The sequence below is a fragment of the Chenopodium album genome, chromosome 2 (assembly GCF_948465745.1).
Source record: "Chenopodium album chromosome 2, dcCheAlbu1.1, whole genome shotgun sequence".
Classification (NCBI taxonomy): Eukaryota; Viridiplantae; Streptophyta; class Magnoliopsida; order Caryophyllales; family Amaranthaceae; genus Chenopodium; species Chenopodium album.
In genome coordinates this window covers 18,363,027-18,379,257 of record NC_137835.1, presented here as the reverse complement: position 1 = coordinate 18,379,257, position 16,231 = coordinate 18,363,027, and the positions used below count along the sequence as shown (strand labels likewise).

At 38.4% G+C, this 16,231-nt stretch overlaps 1 protein-coding gene across 2 annotated transcripts; it reads right to left on the bottom strand.

Moving 5' to 3' along the window:
* Positions 1-2,246: 2,246 nt before the first annotated feature.
* LOC145583962 (uncharacterized) lies at positions 2,247-15,892 on the bottom strand. 2 transcript variants are annotated; one of them, XM_081640910.1, is made up of 12 exons: positions 15,639-15,892; positions 15,395-15,436; positions 14,585-14,814; positions 14,295-14,416; positions 7,431-7,539; positions 7,286-7,325; positions 7,111-7,200; positions 6,911-7,010; positions 6,679-6,818; positions 4,917-5,019; positions 3,433-4,136; positions 2,247-2,809 (listed from the first exon to the last, which is right to left on the bottom strand). In XM_081640910.1, exons 3-12 carry the CDS (start codon positions 14,724-14,726, stop codon positions 2,572-2,574), a joined length of 1,788 nt encoding a protein of 595 aa, XP_081497036.1. In that variant the 5' UTR covers positions 14,727-14,814; positions 15,395-15,436; positions 15,639-15,892; the 3' UTR covers positions 2,247-2,571. The 2 variants fall into 2 exon arrangements, with proteins under 2 accessions (XP_081497036.1, XP_081497039.1); XM_081640913.1 differs by lacking the exon at positions 15,395-15,436.
* Between the last annotated feature and the right edge of the window lie 339 nt (positions 15,893-16,231).

Here is a 16,231-nt window from a genome sequence, read left to right as displayed (position 1 = left end):
AATATTATATTATATACATATGCTTTTTTATATTATAAAAAATATTATATTATATACACATACTATTATATACGAAATATATTAACTTTCATACTATACTTAATTACATAGAATGTAAAGTACATGAAAATAGTATCATACCTACATTTCAATAATATAATTAGACCTTTAACAATATGACTTATAATATAATGTTTAGGTGTAATAAAAATGACATGTATATTTTTTTTATTATAAAATGTTGATTTGAAAGTCTAAATTATAGTTAAAAGTATTATTATGTATAAAACAACATAAATTATTGAACATGATTGTTGTATATCTAGTATATTACATGAGCAATGCACAATTTTTAAATCAAAATGTTAGTTTTTCTAAAAAAAAAAAAAAAATCATAAGTAATAGCATTGTTAATACTTAATATGAATATTACAATTTTAAACACGAGTAATAGTTATAATACATTTTATATCTATTCAAATGTCTAATTCAATTTAACTTTTATTCTTCTTGTTTAGATTGGTTTTTGGTTCAATTTTTTTTTATGTAAACAAAGGTCATTGTAAAAGGCATTGTATAGAAAATGAAAGACCGATTAAAATTAAATCTATGTTCAAGATTATATATTTTTTTTTCCAAGACAACATTTCGGCTCAACATTCAGTATTTGTCAAGGAGTACAAAAAACGATAAAAGTAATTTTTACACTATTTTGTATTTTTATCAAAAACTTTTGTATTCATCTAATAAATTGCATTGAGTTTAGGATAATTTATAGACTATTTTGGGTAACTTTTATCAATAAAACATAAATAACTTTCATTCATTACAGGGTAGCTTTTATAATAGGTGCACAATATTTTATTGTACATCTGATTTTTTTAAAAAAATGTTTGTATTGATTTCATAATTGACGTCAAACTAAATTCTATTGATTTTATTTAATTTTCATAAAAAAAAACAATATTATCCTTTCAAAATACGAAATATTTGTTTCCTTAATTATGCCACTTTAATCATATTGCTTCAAATTAGTTATTATTCTTTAAATTGACTACAAATAAAGATTGGAAAGACGTTATGGATTATTTGTAATATTGGAAAGTAGATATTTTATTATTAAAAATTAAATCAATATTTATGTTAGGAAATCATGAATATCTTATGCATGTATAGAAACTTGCTTTTATTGTTTAAAGTTGAACAAAAATAACTATGCTTGAATATGTAAACAGTAATTATATAGATATATTTTATACATAAGACAAGCCAATGAGAGAGTGACATTTGTCAAACTTTTGTATTCATCTGATAACTTGCATTGAGTTTAGGATAATTTATAGACTATTTTGGGTAACTTTTATCAATAAAGCATAAATAACTTTCATTCATTACAGGGTTGCTTTTATAATAGGTGCACAATATTTTATTGTACATCTGATTTTTTTTTAAAAAAATGTTTGTATTGATTTCATAATTGACGTCAAACTAAATTCTATTGATTTTATTTAATTTTCATAAAAAAAAACAATATTATCCTTTCAAAATACGAAATATTTGTTTCCTTAATTATGCCACTTTAATCATATTGTTTCAAATTAGTTATTATTATTTAAATTGACTACAAATAAAGATTGGAAAGACGTTATGGATTATTTGTAATATTGGAAAGTATATATTTTATTATTAAAAATTAAATCAATATTTATGTTAGGAAATCATGATTATCTTATGTATGTATTGAAACTTGCTTTAATTGTTTAAAGTTGAACAAAAATAACTATGCTTGAATATGTAAACAGTAATTATATAGATATATTTTATACATAAGACAAGCCAATGAGAGAGTGACATTTGTCATCCTCACATTGAGGCGCTTGTCTTTTAGTATAATATATAGTTAGATAGATGCGATCATAATGCATACTCGCATGTAGAGGTGGCAATTCGGATCAGCAGGTCGGGTTCGGGTCAGAATTCGGGTCGATTTCGGGTTATTCTTAGAAACTATCAGAAATAGTGTAAAACATAATATAATCACGAAATATGAAATTTGGATAAAATCGGGTCGAATTTAAGTTGTTCGAGTTTGGGTCGTATTATCGGGTCGGATCAAGGATTGCCAACCCTACTTGTGTATCATCTTAAGTAATTAGTCTTCTGAATGCACCCAAAAAAACATGGTTTGGTAAAAAAAAAGACCCCAAAAATGAAAAGTGAACAACTACATAAAAGACTTAAGGATGTACAAATTTTGAAACCTCAATCTAAAAATTGATGTACAAAACAAAACCTTGAATATTCAATCAAAAACATACAATTGGGTGCCCAAAAAAAAAATCATTATTTACATTCTTACAAACTAATTTATTCAAGGATAAATAAGAAAAAGAGAAGAAATCATATGGAATATTTTTTCCTAAGTCAGTTTTGAATTTATGATCATCAACTATATCATTTAAAAATGGCACTAGTGTACATTAGGTACAATATCGAACTATTTTCTTTGTTAAAGATGGTGAAAAACCGAAACACTACCATTTGTATTGTCCTTTCTCTGGTTATAATTACTCATGAGACCAGCCTCGCAGAAGGAATGTGAAAACAACATAGCCTCCACTTTTTTTGCTGTCCGGTCTTCTTCTTGTCTTCATGATTGCCATTAGCTTCACGGTTCATGGAACTAATTGCGACTGGACTGTTTCCGGCAGAAGGCGCATGTATTGACCAATTGGCGATTGCAGGATTTTGATCAGGAGGTACCACTTGAGAATTTTCTTCCTGGGCTTGAAGATCTGATTTTTCAGACCTGCAAATAAACAAGGCAGAAATTAAACTGCATATACAACTGGTAAGTTAGAAGCTTAAAAGGCGATGAAAATATTAGAGATAAACAGGATATATAGATAATAGATACATCCTCTTTGCTGAATATCAAGCTTATTTTCTCAGAAAATTTAGTGTCCTAGTAAATGAGAAACTAGAGAGGGAACACATGTGCACCACAGGTCCAGACACAACTAGACTAAGACGAGTTCATCCAGATGGATACAGTCTGCAGTGTTGTGAGATTTCAGAGGTTAACAGAAGGTGACAACCTAGCAATCATCCTTTTAACAGTAATAGGTTCACAAAACTTGGACAACCATGCAGCTATAATATATCCGCAAACACTAAACCCCCCTCAGCAGCCAAACTTCCAACAAACAACAAGAAAAGAAATTAGAAACTTGGCATGAAAATATATTTGCAGTATTTTGCACGTCTTAATAGAGATCTTATCTCAACAGCAATTATCTTATATCCTTTTCGCCTAAGAAAATAATCTTACATGCCACTCTTGTACGCAACCAATCTTTTTGTCAAGGTTGTTTATTGATATACCCGCTAAAAAGGAGACATTTATAAGAGATAGGAGGAATAAGAAAATACCTCATATTATCAATGCCCAAGTCATTCCTGGATACATGTGCAGTAGCCTTGTCATTTTCTTCAACGGAAGTACCCTGCTTATCTACCCAGTTCATTTGTTTACCCAATGTTGAGGATAAAGCAGCACCCTCTTCTATCTTAGGGCCAGATTGACTGCCATTTTGACCTTTGCGTCTATTCTCTTTGACAACACTGATCAGTTTATCCAAAGTACCTAGGGCTCTCTCCACCTGAGGACTTATAGGCACATTATTATGAAAATCCACTGATTGAGGTTTATCAATTGAACCACGGCTTTCCTTTGCATCTTTGATATTATTCACAAATTCATTTTCGTTTCCTTCCACCCCTTCTTCCTCAATCTCACTGGCTAGTTTATCCTGCATCAAGTATCCACTAACATGGCCATTGCTTTCTTTGATCTCTTCTTCCTCGATCTCGTTACTAATTGGTTTTCTCCCCTCTAAAGGTTTGCTAATATTTTCATTGCTAAGAATCATCTCATCTTCCTTTCTAGATGCATTTTGCACATCTGTTTTCTGCTCCCCATCATTGATGCCTGTGTAGTCCGAAATGGTTTGTTTTTCCATGAGGCTCCTTTCTGATTTACTTTTTGAGTATACAGCTTGACGTATTCGACTGTATAGAGGGTCACTTAAAACCTTGGAAAAAGCTTCATCTCCATTAGATACTGAAGCAACTGTCTGCAATAACATCAGATATCAGCAATGCTGAAAGATTATGTACATACTGAAGCATCTAACCACCTAAGAATGCTGTGATATGTCTAGAATATCTAATAATACACACCCCCTTGTAAAACTGAACTTTTGCAACAGAGGTTCTAAATGATAAAACAAAAGCTTCAAGATATTTTCATCCTTAAAATTCATTCATTCTTTCACTGCCTTTTGTAATCTTTATACTGCTTTAACTAATAATAAAAATTTTGAGACATGAAAAGGAAGAAAAGTTCAGGCAAGAACCAGCTCCCTTACATAAAAAATATTACCACTGAACTCCCAACAAGCTAAACCAACGGGACAAGAATATCCTGTCATCTCATTTCTACAGGCTAGTATCCGACTATGTCAAATAAGTTGACCTAAATCAGTTACTCTTCCAAGTTCAGGATTTTATTCTTGACATCAGCACAAACGGCTCAAATTTGATTTCAAACAGTGAGGTAGCTAGACATTACATATATTTTCCTGATAAATGAAGGGCTTGCTCAGGAGAAGGAATAGGACAGACCATGAGATATAAGGCCTTTGACACAGAGGGGCACATTGGTAGATTTTAAATTATGATCTTGAATCTCCATCTGATTGTCAAGTAGCTCTTATCAGGATTACTCCAGCACAGGTATAAAAATAAATAAAATAAAATAACATCTAGCACACTGCACAACTAATGGTGTATCTCAAGTAATCACCAAGCTCTACTGTAACTTGAACCAATGTGAAGGGAGTAGGATTCTTTACCTTCTTATAGAACCTGAAACCACTGCCTATCAGTTGTCTCGATATGAAATTAATAAGTGATGGAGGAACAAAATCCAATTTTATGTCCAGGTTGCCTATTGTCCTGCAAACAGAAAGAGAAAATCCAAGTAAACAGAAGTGATAAGAATTAAGTTACAGAGCATGTAATCAACCCATGACATTATGATGATTCATTCAGTCACCAATCCAGTCAACTATTGTTGTAGAAAAGATCTGAATCCTTTTTTTTTTTGTTACCCTTTTGATTGCATGGAAATTTCATGTTCACGGTGTGTGTGTGTGTGTGTGTGTGTGTAATTTGCAGGTTCCGCACAAGTTTAATTCTCATTGTTTATCATGCTTTTTTGGCCAAACAAAATACTTATGTTCCGCACAAGTTTAATTCTCATTGTTTATCATGCTTTTTTGGCCAAACAAAATACTTATATTATGCCTATTCTATATAAAGATTATGCTCATTCAACTATGAGAATATGCACATTGGTTGAAAAAAATAAGAACACAGACTAGTACTTCATTTATAGGCGTTGGATTGAACGACATGGTACAATAGATATATGATAATCTGGAAAATCAAAAATTGATGCACATTAAATACAACATTTATGCACAATATATTGGTATTAAATTAATTTTGCACATTTAGTTTAATAAATATGCACATTCAATACAAAAATCATGCACATAAAATCCTTCTCATTTTTCTCATTTTAAGGAACTTCTCATTTGACCCTATATATATATATATATATATATATATATTATTTGCTGACTAAGCATAATTGGTATGGACTGGGAGCTTGATCAGCTGGTAGCAAAATCTGGTCATGTCAGGTTGCCAGCACAAGTAAGACACTTGAACTAACCTGGCTGAGTCGAGGAAAGTCAAGATACCCCCTCTGTTGATAAAGTCAGACTGGGATGGGATGAGCCTGATATTATTACGATTGTTATAGGTTAACATCTTATACTGACAATACCATCAGAGGGGGTTTCCTTAGCTCACCCCCGAGGATAATTCACATGTCTCACTTGTGCAAACACCCTGATAAGAGTATAAGACCACAGATGCTACCAGCTCCACATCAGTTCCCCAGTCCATACCCGGAACAATAGACAGATTTAGTAACAATCCTAGTACTATAAATTTAAACAATCATATTTCTAATTCAATGTAGCATTAAATCACCTCATAGAAAGATCCACCCCTATCAAAAAGGGAGAATCACCAAACCATGAGGACCTAGGCTTTACATTGACCCAACTTCCTCTTATATAGGCTATATCAGCTTATTATCAAAGAATAGTCTATGCATAAAATGTTAGGACAAGCAACAAGGGCAGAGTAACAAACTGCAGCTATAGTTTTTAATGAGAATCTGAGGAGTAAATAGGCACAAGTCCTACACGCTCAAAAGAAAATTAGTGTTCAGAGTACATGAGGTGAGAAGTCTTGAATGTGAGAATCTGCTTTTATTCAGATTAAACTTCTTGAAAGAAAAAATAAAACAAAAATTGACTCTAGATGGCCAAATTGCAATAGATTAAAGACTTGACATTTTTACAGTTTTCAAACTCGCTGAAACTTGATTTTTAACATATAAGATGCCATCAAAGCAAAAAAAATCTGGTATCCAAATATTACCTGATAAAATCACTTTTCATAAAAACTTTCAAGAAAAAGAAGCATAGAATGTAGTTATCTGATCTAGCATAAAAGCAGCTAACAATGACAACACACCTAAAGTAACTCCTGTTTTCGGTCACCTTTTGCAAAGCAAAACCTCCCACTAAATCAATCCTTACTGTGTTATCCGCCTTGGGTATTCCCTCATTGGTGAAGCCATGAGTTTCGTTTTGAATGTTGTCCGCATTAGAAATCTATGCAGAACAAAATGAAATATACACTTTCAACGTTAAGAGTAACAAATATAATTGAAAAATATCATGTTTGGTGTCCTCTAAGCAATTACCGTGTTTAGGAGCACAACGATAAGATCATTTTCGAAGTACTCAAACTCAAAATAGTGGAGAAGAGCCTCTCTACTGGACAATGGCCACGAAAGCTTCACCCTTTCTTCCAAAGAGCAAAAGGAAATTTAGAACCCATTAAAAAAAATCATTGAGAAATTAAATGAAATCAGGAAAGCATATCAAGTATTTTATCACAAACCTCACTAAAGATATCTCTTCACCTATCCTGACCTTCTGCAATTTCTTGGCTTCTGCAACTTTGAAAGTTGGAATTAATGTTTCAGGGAACCTAGAAAGATAAGCAGAAAGAAATAGTAAAGCATCAAATGATTCAGCATTTTTCATTCATGAGATGATTAAGAAATAATAGTTACCACCGTGGATAGAGGGTTGATTCCCAAGAAACACACAGACCTACAAGACGCACGACTTTCATTAATTAATCGACTTGTCTATCCAATCACTAAATGGCATACAGAAGTTAGATGAATCAAAGATAACTACAGTTGTTTGACTTACAAGCATCCAGAGGAGCATCTATATAACCTTCCACAAGTAGTGAATGGAACGGAGAACCTACAGGTCCCTCCCGATACATTACACGAAAATCTTCAGTATCCTGTTTCAACTGATAAAGAGATGCAACTACTTTAATTGCAATCGTTGAAACTCTTAAATCAAATAGAAGCCTCTATAGATCAACTACACAGGACTTGGACAAAAGTTCACTTGGAACAGTTAAGTATGCTGTTACTGTAAAACAGAAAGTCAGCTCACTATTTTCATTTTGGACAAAAACAAATTCATATTGCTACCATATTAGTGTCACGGATTCAAGCAATTCAAGTCTCAAGGCGGGTCAACTTCCGATTAAGGTCTATACAAGGAGAAGGAAAGTCAATGAAGAGCATCCTAGGGCGGCAGCAGGGGAAGACATTCCATGTCTTTGACAACTCCAAATGAGAAGATGACAAAAGTAATTAAAGATCAGGGAAGGAAAGGAAGGCAACTAGTTTCCTTGTGCTTTATTTATGTTTTTCTTGATTTAGCTTAAGTAATCACATGTATCCCTAAGGTTAACTTGACCCTCTTAGTTAAATAGAAGGAGAGTAGTAAGAGAAGATCATCCAGAAATTCAAGTGAGAACATTGAAGAGAGTTGTAGCCTCAAGCTACCAAGGAGAGTGATAGCCTCAAGTTATCAATTGTATCCCCTTTACTATCGCAATTCAATCAAATTAAGCCGTCCTTCTCATTTAATTGTTGCAAGCTACTAGCAGTATTTGTTGGTGGAAGTCAGTACATTACAAATTGGTATCAGAGCAGGCGGTCTTGCGGCGGCCGGCGACCGAGAACCACCACCCAAAATTTTTTAAAAAAAAAAAAAAAAAAAAAAAAGGAAACTAATGCTGCCCGACGGTTGGACACCATGGAGGAAACTCTTACCGAATTGAAGAAGCAAATGGAAACGATCGCAGAAAAGCTGCAAACACCTGATGACAACCTTTCAAGGGCGGTGGCGGCGGCCGTAAGAGCGTCCATGGAGGAAGAAAGGAAAAAGACAGAGGAGGCGCTCACCGCCACCATCAACAAGCTGGAGGACCGCCTGGATCGGTTTCGAGGCACGATAGAAGGTCAAGCGGCCATGGATCGAGCAAACATCTCCAGGCTTTAGGAGGTGGAGAAAACCAAACAAAACCCGCAACAACAACCTCACGCCTCGTTCGTTCAATTGGAGGACGAGAACGACTCCCAGCCGGACCTTGAACGTCCCCAAACACCGGTAGGTGGGAGGGTGTTCGGCGGACAGGAGTGGCAACCGCCGGAACCAGGAGGTTGGCGCGGCGGATACTGGAGAGGTGGTGGAGACGGTGGCGACCCCGGCGGCGGGGGACGGTGGAAACACCGGAAGATAGAGATACCGGTGTTCGACGGGACCGATTCCGATAATTGGGTTTCACGGGCTGAGATATATTTTGAGGTCCATCGATTGACAGAGAGGGAGAAGATGGAGGCTTCATTTGTCGCCATGGACGGGGCGGCGCTGAGGTGGTTCCAATGGGAGCAGAAGTGCCGGCCTTTCTACGGATGGCTGGACCTCAAACACAAACTGTTGGGGGAATTTCGTCCCTCCAACTCTGGTTCCTTACACGAACAATGGTTGTCGGTGACACAGCAAGAAGGGTCGGTGTTCGAATACCGACGGCGATTCATAGAGAAGGCCGCGCCATTGGAGGACGTTCCGGAGAGCATTATGCTGGCCAGTTCATTAATGGCCTGAGAAAGGACATCAAAACGGAGTTGAGGCTGCTCAATCCCCCGAGCTTAGAGAAGGCCATGGAGGTATCAGGGAGAGAAATAAGTACCAACAAGATCAAAAGAAGGGAGCAGGGAGTTGGAGAAGTGGGTACGGGGGAGGAGGGCCAAGTGCTCGCAGCCCAGCGGAAAAAGAGAGAGGGAGTGTTGGGCTAATTAAAACGTATGGGCTTCCTAGCACATCAGGCCCAAAAACTTGGCCAAAGGCCCCAGAATCATCCCAAGGGTCTGTAAACTACGGACAAACCACCACCACCAGCAAGTCGGTCGGTACCACACGCCGATTGACTGAGTTGGAGTTGCAAGACCGGAGAGCAAAGGGTTTTTGCTTTCGTTGTGACGAGAGATGGGGAGTGGGCCACCGTTGTAAGAGGAAGGAGCTCACTCTCATGGTTGCCGGGGAGGAGGAGAATGACTTGGATGGCGAAATTTCCGAGGAGGAGTTGCGGGAAACTAGTGAGACCACCATGTCGGTGGTGGGGCTTTCAAATCCCAAAACAATGAAAATTGGAGGGGAGGTAAAAGGGCGGCGAGTGGTAGTCATGGTTGATCCGGGGGCGACACACAATTTCATTTCAACTCAACTAGTTGAGGAGTTATCTTTGGAAGTGCACGGAAGTGGGGAGTTTGGGGTGTCCCTCGGAAATGGTGACACGGTGAAAGGCAGGGGAGTATGCAAGGGCGTGAAGGTTAAGATGGATGGAGGGGTTTCCGTCACCGAAGAATTCCTACCCTTATCCTTGGGAAATGCCGAGGTGATACTCGGGATTCAATGGCTAGAGAAATTGGGATCCGTGGTCACAAATTGGAAGACGCATGTAATGCGGTTTACCGTCGCCGGAGTCCCGGTGACGTTGGTCGGTGACCCCACCCTTGAGAAATCCCAAATCTCGTTAAAGGCTATGGTGAAAAACTTGATTAAGGAGAAGGTTGGGCTGTTGGTGGAAATCAACAAAATAGAAGAAGGCCAGGCCCACAACAGCAAGCCCATTCCAAAATTCCTTAAGGGCCTTGTGGAGAAGTATCAGAAAGTGTTTAGCATGCCCACTGGACTCCCACCCAAACGTGAGCATGAACATGCAATTGTTCTCAAGGAAGGTAGCAACCCCATAAGTGTTCGGCCGTATCGCTACCCTCAAATTCAAAAAGACGAGATTGAAAGGCTAATTCGGGAAATGATTGAAGCCGGAATAATTCGACCGTCCACAAGCCCTTTTTCTAGTCCGGTCTTACTTGTTAAAAAGAAAGACGGTTCTTGGCGTTTTTGTGTCGATTACCGTGCCTTGAATAAGGAAACGGTACCGGATAAATACCCCATTCCGGTTATCGACGAACTTCTTGATGAGCTCCATGGGGCAAAAATTTTCTCAAAACTCGATTTGAAATCGGGTTATCACCAAATTCGGGTAAAACCCGAAGATGTGCCAAAAACCGCCTTTCGTACTCATGAGGGGCATTACGAATTTCTCGTAATGCCGTTCGGTCTCACCAATGCACTGGCTACCTTTCAATCCCTAATGAACGAAATTTTTCGTCCCTTCCTAAGGAAGTTTGTCTTGGTATTTTTTGATGATATTTTGGTCTATAGCCAAAATGAGGGTGAGCATACCAAACACTTAGATGAAGTGTTTGAGAAGTTGGCCATGCATCAATTATACGCCAATCTAAAAAAATGTGAGTTTGGCCAAACTCAAGTTGCTTATTTGGGCCATGTTATTTCTAGCCAAGGAGTGTCCATGGACCAAGATAAGGTGCAAGCTATAATGCAGTGGGCCAGTCCAAGGAATATAAGGGAACTTAGGGGCTTCCTTGGCTTAACGGGCTACTACCGAAAATTCGTAGCCCGGTATGCCATGATTGCAGGCCCACTTACGGCCCAACTCAAGAGGGACTGCTATGGGTGGACCGAAGAGGCGACCAAGGCCTTCCGGCGGCTTAAGGAAGCCATGATAACCGCCCCCGTGCTAGCTATGCCGGATTTTTCGAAGGAGTTTGTTGTGGAGGCCGACGCGTCGGGGTATGGGCTCGGAGCGGTTCTCATGCAAGCCAATCGGCCCATAGCATATTATAGTAAGATGTTGGGCATTCGGGCCCAAGCTAAGTCCATCTACGAGAAGGAGCTTATGGCCATTTGTTTAGCTATTGTTCGGTGGAAGCATTACTTGATGGGCCGCCACTTCGTGGTAAGAACCGACCAACAAAGCCTCCGATATCTCACTCAACAAAGGGAAGTCAGGGGTGACTATCAAAAATGGCTAAGGAAGTTGGTCGGGTTTGATTTTGAGGTTCAATACAAACCCGGTGCTTCTAATCGGGTCGCGGATGCACTGTCACGAATTGGGGGAGAAATGGGCCAAGTAGTTCCCCAGGCCCAGTTCGCTGCCATGGTCTCTTCCATTTGGGTGGACTGGTCCGACTTGGAGAAAGAAGTGATGGCTGACCACTGTTTGGGCCAAATCAGAAAGGGCCTAAGTGAGGGTAACGGCCAGTGGGTTCAAGTTAGAAGGGAATAGGCTCACTAATAAGGGAAGAATCGTGATACCCCAGCAATCCAAGTATGTGCCCGAGCTTTTGAAGGAGTATCACGCCACTCCTATGGGTGGCCACGACGGCGAGATCAAGTCATATTTGAGGGTCGCCGCAGATTGGTACTGGCAAGGGATGCGAAAGGACGTCGGAGAATTTGTGAGAAATTGCGAGGTTTGTCAACGGAACAAAGTCGCGCAGCAACACCCTCTCGGTCTCTTGCAACCACTCCCGATTCCGGGGGCTATTTGGGAGGACTTGTCAATGGATTTCGTCGAGGGCTTGCCCTTGTCTAAAGGGATTGACTCAGTGCTAGTAGTAGTGGATCGGTTGTCAAAATATAGCCACTTCATTGGCTTAAAACATCCGTTCAATGCATTGAAAGTGGCTGACTATTTTGTTCGCGAGGTGGTGCGCCTCCACGGATTTCCGTCTTCGATTGTATTAGACCGTGACAGGGTTTTCATGAGTATTTTTTGGAGAGAATTGTTCAGGCTACAAGGGACACAATTGAAGAGGAGTACTGCGTACCATCCGCAATCGGACGGCCAGACCGAGGTTGTAAACAAGGGACTTGAGGTATATCTGAGGTGCTTCGTAGCTGGCAGCCGAAACAATGGGCCAAATGGTTAGCGTGGGCGGAGTATTCCTACAATACCTCTCCACATGCCTCGACCAAAGTGACACCTTTTAAGGTGGTCTATGGTAGAGACCCGCCTAAATTATGGCGAGTGGGGACAGGGCAGACATCAGTCAGCAGCTTGGAGGAGAGTTTAAAGGAGCGCGATCTGGTTTTGGAGGAATTAAGGCTCAATTTGGTACACTCACAGCAGGTGATGAAAGAGTACGCAGATAAGAAGCGAAGAGATGCAGAATTCGAGGTGGGAGAAGTCGTGTACTTGAAACTCAGGCCGTACCGACAGCAATCCCTCGCGAAGCGACCGTTCGAGAAGCTAGCGGCGCGGTACTATGGGCCGTTCAAGGTGCTGCAACGAATTGGGCGGGTGGCTTACAAGTTGGAGTTACCACCAGCCAGCAAGCTCCACCCTGTTTTCCATATTTCTCAATTAAAGCGAGCAGTGGGTAGCACTCTGGTCAACTCAGAAATTCCAGAACAGCTCACGGATGAATGCGAGTTAGTGGTGGAACCAGAGACAATCTTGGATGTCAGGGCAGCAAACGCCGACTTGAGAAAAGACTGGGAGGTCCTGGTGAAGTGGAAAGGATTGCCGGAGTTTGAGGCAACTTGGGAAGAGGGCGAAGTCATGCATCAACGTTTTCCTGACTTCCACCTTGAGGACAAGGTGAGTCTTTTGGGGCGGGGTATTGTCACGGATTCAAGCAATTCAAGTCTCAAGGCGGGTCAACTTCCGATTAAGGTCTATACAAGGAGAAGGAAAGTCAATGAAGAGCATCCTAGGGCGGCAGCAGGGGAAGACATTCCATGTCTTTGACAACTCCAAATGAGAAGATGACAAAAGTAATTAAAGATCAGGGAAGGAAAGGAAGGCAACTAGTTTCCTTGTGCTTTATTTATGTTTTTCTTGATTTAGCTTAAGTAATCACATGTATCCCTAAGGTTAACTTGACCCTCTTAGTTAAATAGAAGGAGAGTAGTAAGAGAAGATCATCCAGAAATTCAAGTGAGAACATTGAAGAGAGTTGTAGCCTCAAGCTACCAAGGAGAGTGATAGCCTCAAGTTATCAATTGTATCCCCTTTACTATCGCAATTCAATCAAATTAAGCCGTCCTTCTCATTTAATTGTTGCAAGCTACTAGCAGTATTTGTTGGTGGAAGTCAGTACATTACAGTTAGATAGGATTAATTAAGTGATATCAAATAGCTTTGACACCTGAAAAGAAAAGGAGATGTCTACAAACACAAAGGACAAGACTAGAGAAGAATGATCACAGAAAAGTAAACGGAAAGTGATATCTGATGAGAAAATTAAAACAAGTGAGGCTAGCCAGCTATCTAAGCTCTGTTGGAGTTCAGAAGTGTTACAATTCAATAGGGTACATCATTCACTCATTCAGAATGACCCCAATAGAAAATTGACTGTGGAAAAAACCATTCAGCAGCTTAAACTATAAATTTGGTAAAGCTTTAGTTATAATTTAGGAGAAATATGGAAAAGAGCAAACTTCTACGCTAGATTTGTAGCGGACTATAATGAACTGGTTCAAAAAACTTAAATTTTTTAGTTCAACAAAGCTGAAGGCAGTCAGCACATGTCAGGTAAAAAATCTAGAGAAAATAACTCTTTGTACATGCTGGAAAACAGTTATGAACTTCAGCTCTGATACCCCCCCCCCCAAACACACACACACACACCCTGCTTCACCTTAGCAGGAAGCTCATTAACGGCACTGGAGTATTGGTTGTCATTATGATGGAGAAAGCAGCAAAGACCGAATGAGGTTCGTTTTAAATTCATTAGCGCTAGACAGAGCGCTATATTATGGTTTCAATATTTAACACTAATAGTATCACATCTATTCACACATGATCATTAATAGCCAAGCAGATTAATTGCTTACTTTCCAAGTCGTATGATGTGTCTCATGGGATGAAGCATTATAATTTTCAGATGCACTCCTCAGCATTTCAAGAAAATTTGATACTTCCACAGTCCTTTTTTCAGTAATATAATCAATATTATCTGCAGGATGATAAGAGTGACAAAGAGAATACCTTAATGCAACATAAAATTGCCACTAAAAAGCATTGGCTATTACATAATCAGGGCTTCCTTTAAGTTATAGATACATATCCACTAAAAAATTTACAAAAGCAATAAAACTAGCAAAAAAAGTTAAAGAACGCTAACCTATGGCTTTATTGTCCGCCAATGATCGCAAAATTTGATCTTTTACAAGAGTCTTAAGTTTCTTCTCATTGATAAGATTATCAGATGCAAGCGTCTCATCCAATCTCTCTCGATAATGGGCAATATTTCCCTTTTTCACCATCTTTGCATCTCCAAATAGCCCGATACAGGAAGACTTTGAAGATTAAGTGACAACTGTGAGTGTGTGGAATTTCTATCAATGATCAAGCCTGTGAAATTTTCGAAGAGACAGATGAAATGAGTTTCCTTTACAATAGTCAATAAATTCTTATCATCATGCTTCTAAATGTAAGTCCAGCTCCAACTATCTTTGCCACTTGGAGCTAACAGAAATAAGTACATTTTCGCTTTTTCTACCATAAATCCAGGTCTGTTTCGAATTAACACAAAATACATCATTTTAGCGCCGCATTATCATTAGATTATTGTCATGCCAATCACATTTACAAGTACAATTCATAGCACAAGAATGACAGGAGTGTTAAGTGCCCTTTCACATAATTAATTTTTAACTATCCCCGTCACAATAGCAGCACTGCCAGCTTAGTCCTATGACAAGTCAAATTCTTAAGAACAGGGCTCTACAAAATACCCAATAAAGCCGATGTCACCCACCCTACACCTTTAATCAAATCCCGTCTACATTATTGCCCCGTGATCCTTTACACAAACACAAATAAATACAATCCCCTAAACTCCATATTCTTCTATATATAAGGAAATTAATAAAAAATCCATATATAACACAGAAAATAAACAGCATAAAATCAAGTAAAAACAAAAATGGACCTTCAAGAGGAAGAAAAAGCAGAAAACCCCAGATAAGAAAACCTGCAAAAATGGTGAAATCAAAGAAAAATTGACCAAATATAAAGGAAAAAACCGAGTTGGGTATTGAAAAAATCAATAGAAAATTAAACAACACGTGGGATTGAACAGTGAAAAAGACATTGATAAGAAGAAGCTTGCAGATCTCGAAGAAGATGATGATGATGAACAAAAGAAGAAAAAAAGGGAGAGTAATAAATGATACCATCAAGACGGAAACACAACGTGGGGCTGCTTCTCGTGCTTAACGAGTCAGTGACAGCTAAATAGAGCAGTAGCAGACTAGCAGTAGAAGAAGTAGAAGTAGTAGCTCATGAATTCTATGAATTTTTCTATTCATCTGCTGCCACCTAAATTCAACCTTTTTTACCAGATTTCAACTTTCTTACCCTTCTCTCTTTTCTGGGAAATACGACTACATTTCAATAAATTAATTTCTCTTTTAGTCAAAACTCGTGTAATTAGCACCCGGGTTTTTAAACATTGACTCGATTGGAAATAAAAATTGACATAATTTAAAGTGACTTAATTTAGTATTCATACGAAGGTTACAAGTATAATTATTTACGTAGTATTTTTTTTTTACACATATAAGCGCAATCATTAGTATAACTCAAATAGAACTTGATCGATAACATGCTTGACATTTCATTTGAATGGATGTTCTCATTGCACTCTTTTATAAATTGATTTAAGCAAACATTTATATGGGAACAAAATTTGTTTATTTAATCGCATTTTCGTAAATACATCAACAAATCATCCCAGTCAGCATAACATTTTTGTAAATAAGTGAAC

What these genes read in the sequence shown, in the direction of transcription:
- LOC145583962 (XM_081640910.1), bottom strand. Translation starts at nt 14,726, where the DNA reads ATGGTGAAAAAGGGAAATATTGCCCATTATCGAGAGAGATTGGATGAG. An exon ending in GGCGGACAATAAAGCCATAG is followed by an intron (nt 14,417 to 14,584) that starts GTTAGCGTTCTT and finishes ATCATCCTGCAG; the next exon opens with ATAATATTGATTATATTACT. An exon ending in TTGGGCATTGATAATATGAG is followed by an intron (nt 2,810 to 3,432) that starts GTATTTTCTTAT and finishes GTTTATTTGCAG; the next exon opens with GTCTGAAAAATCAGATCTTC.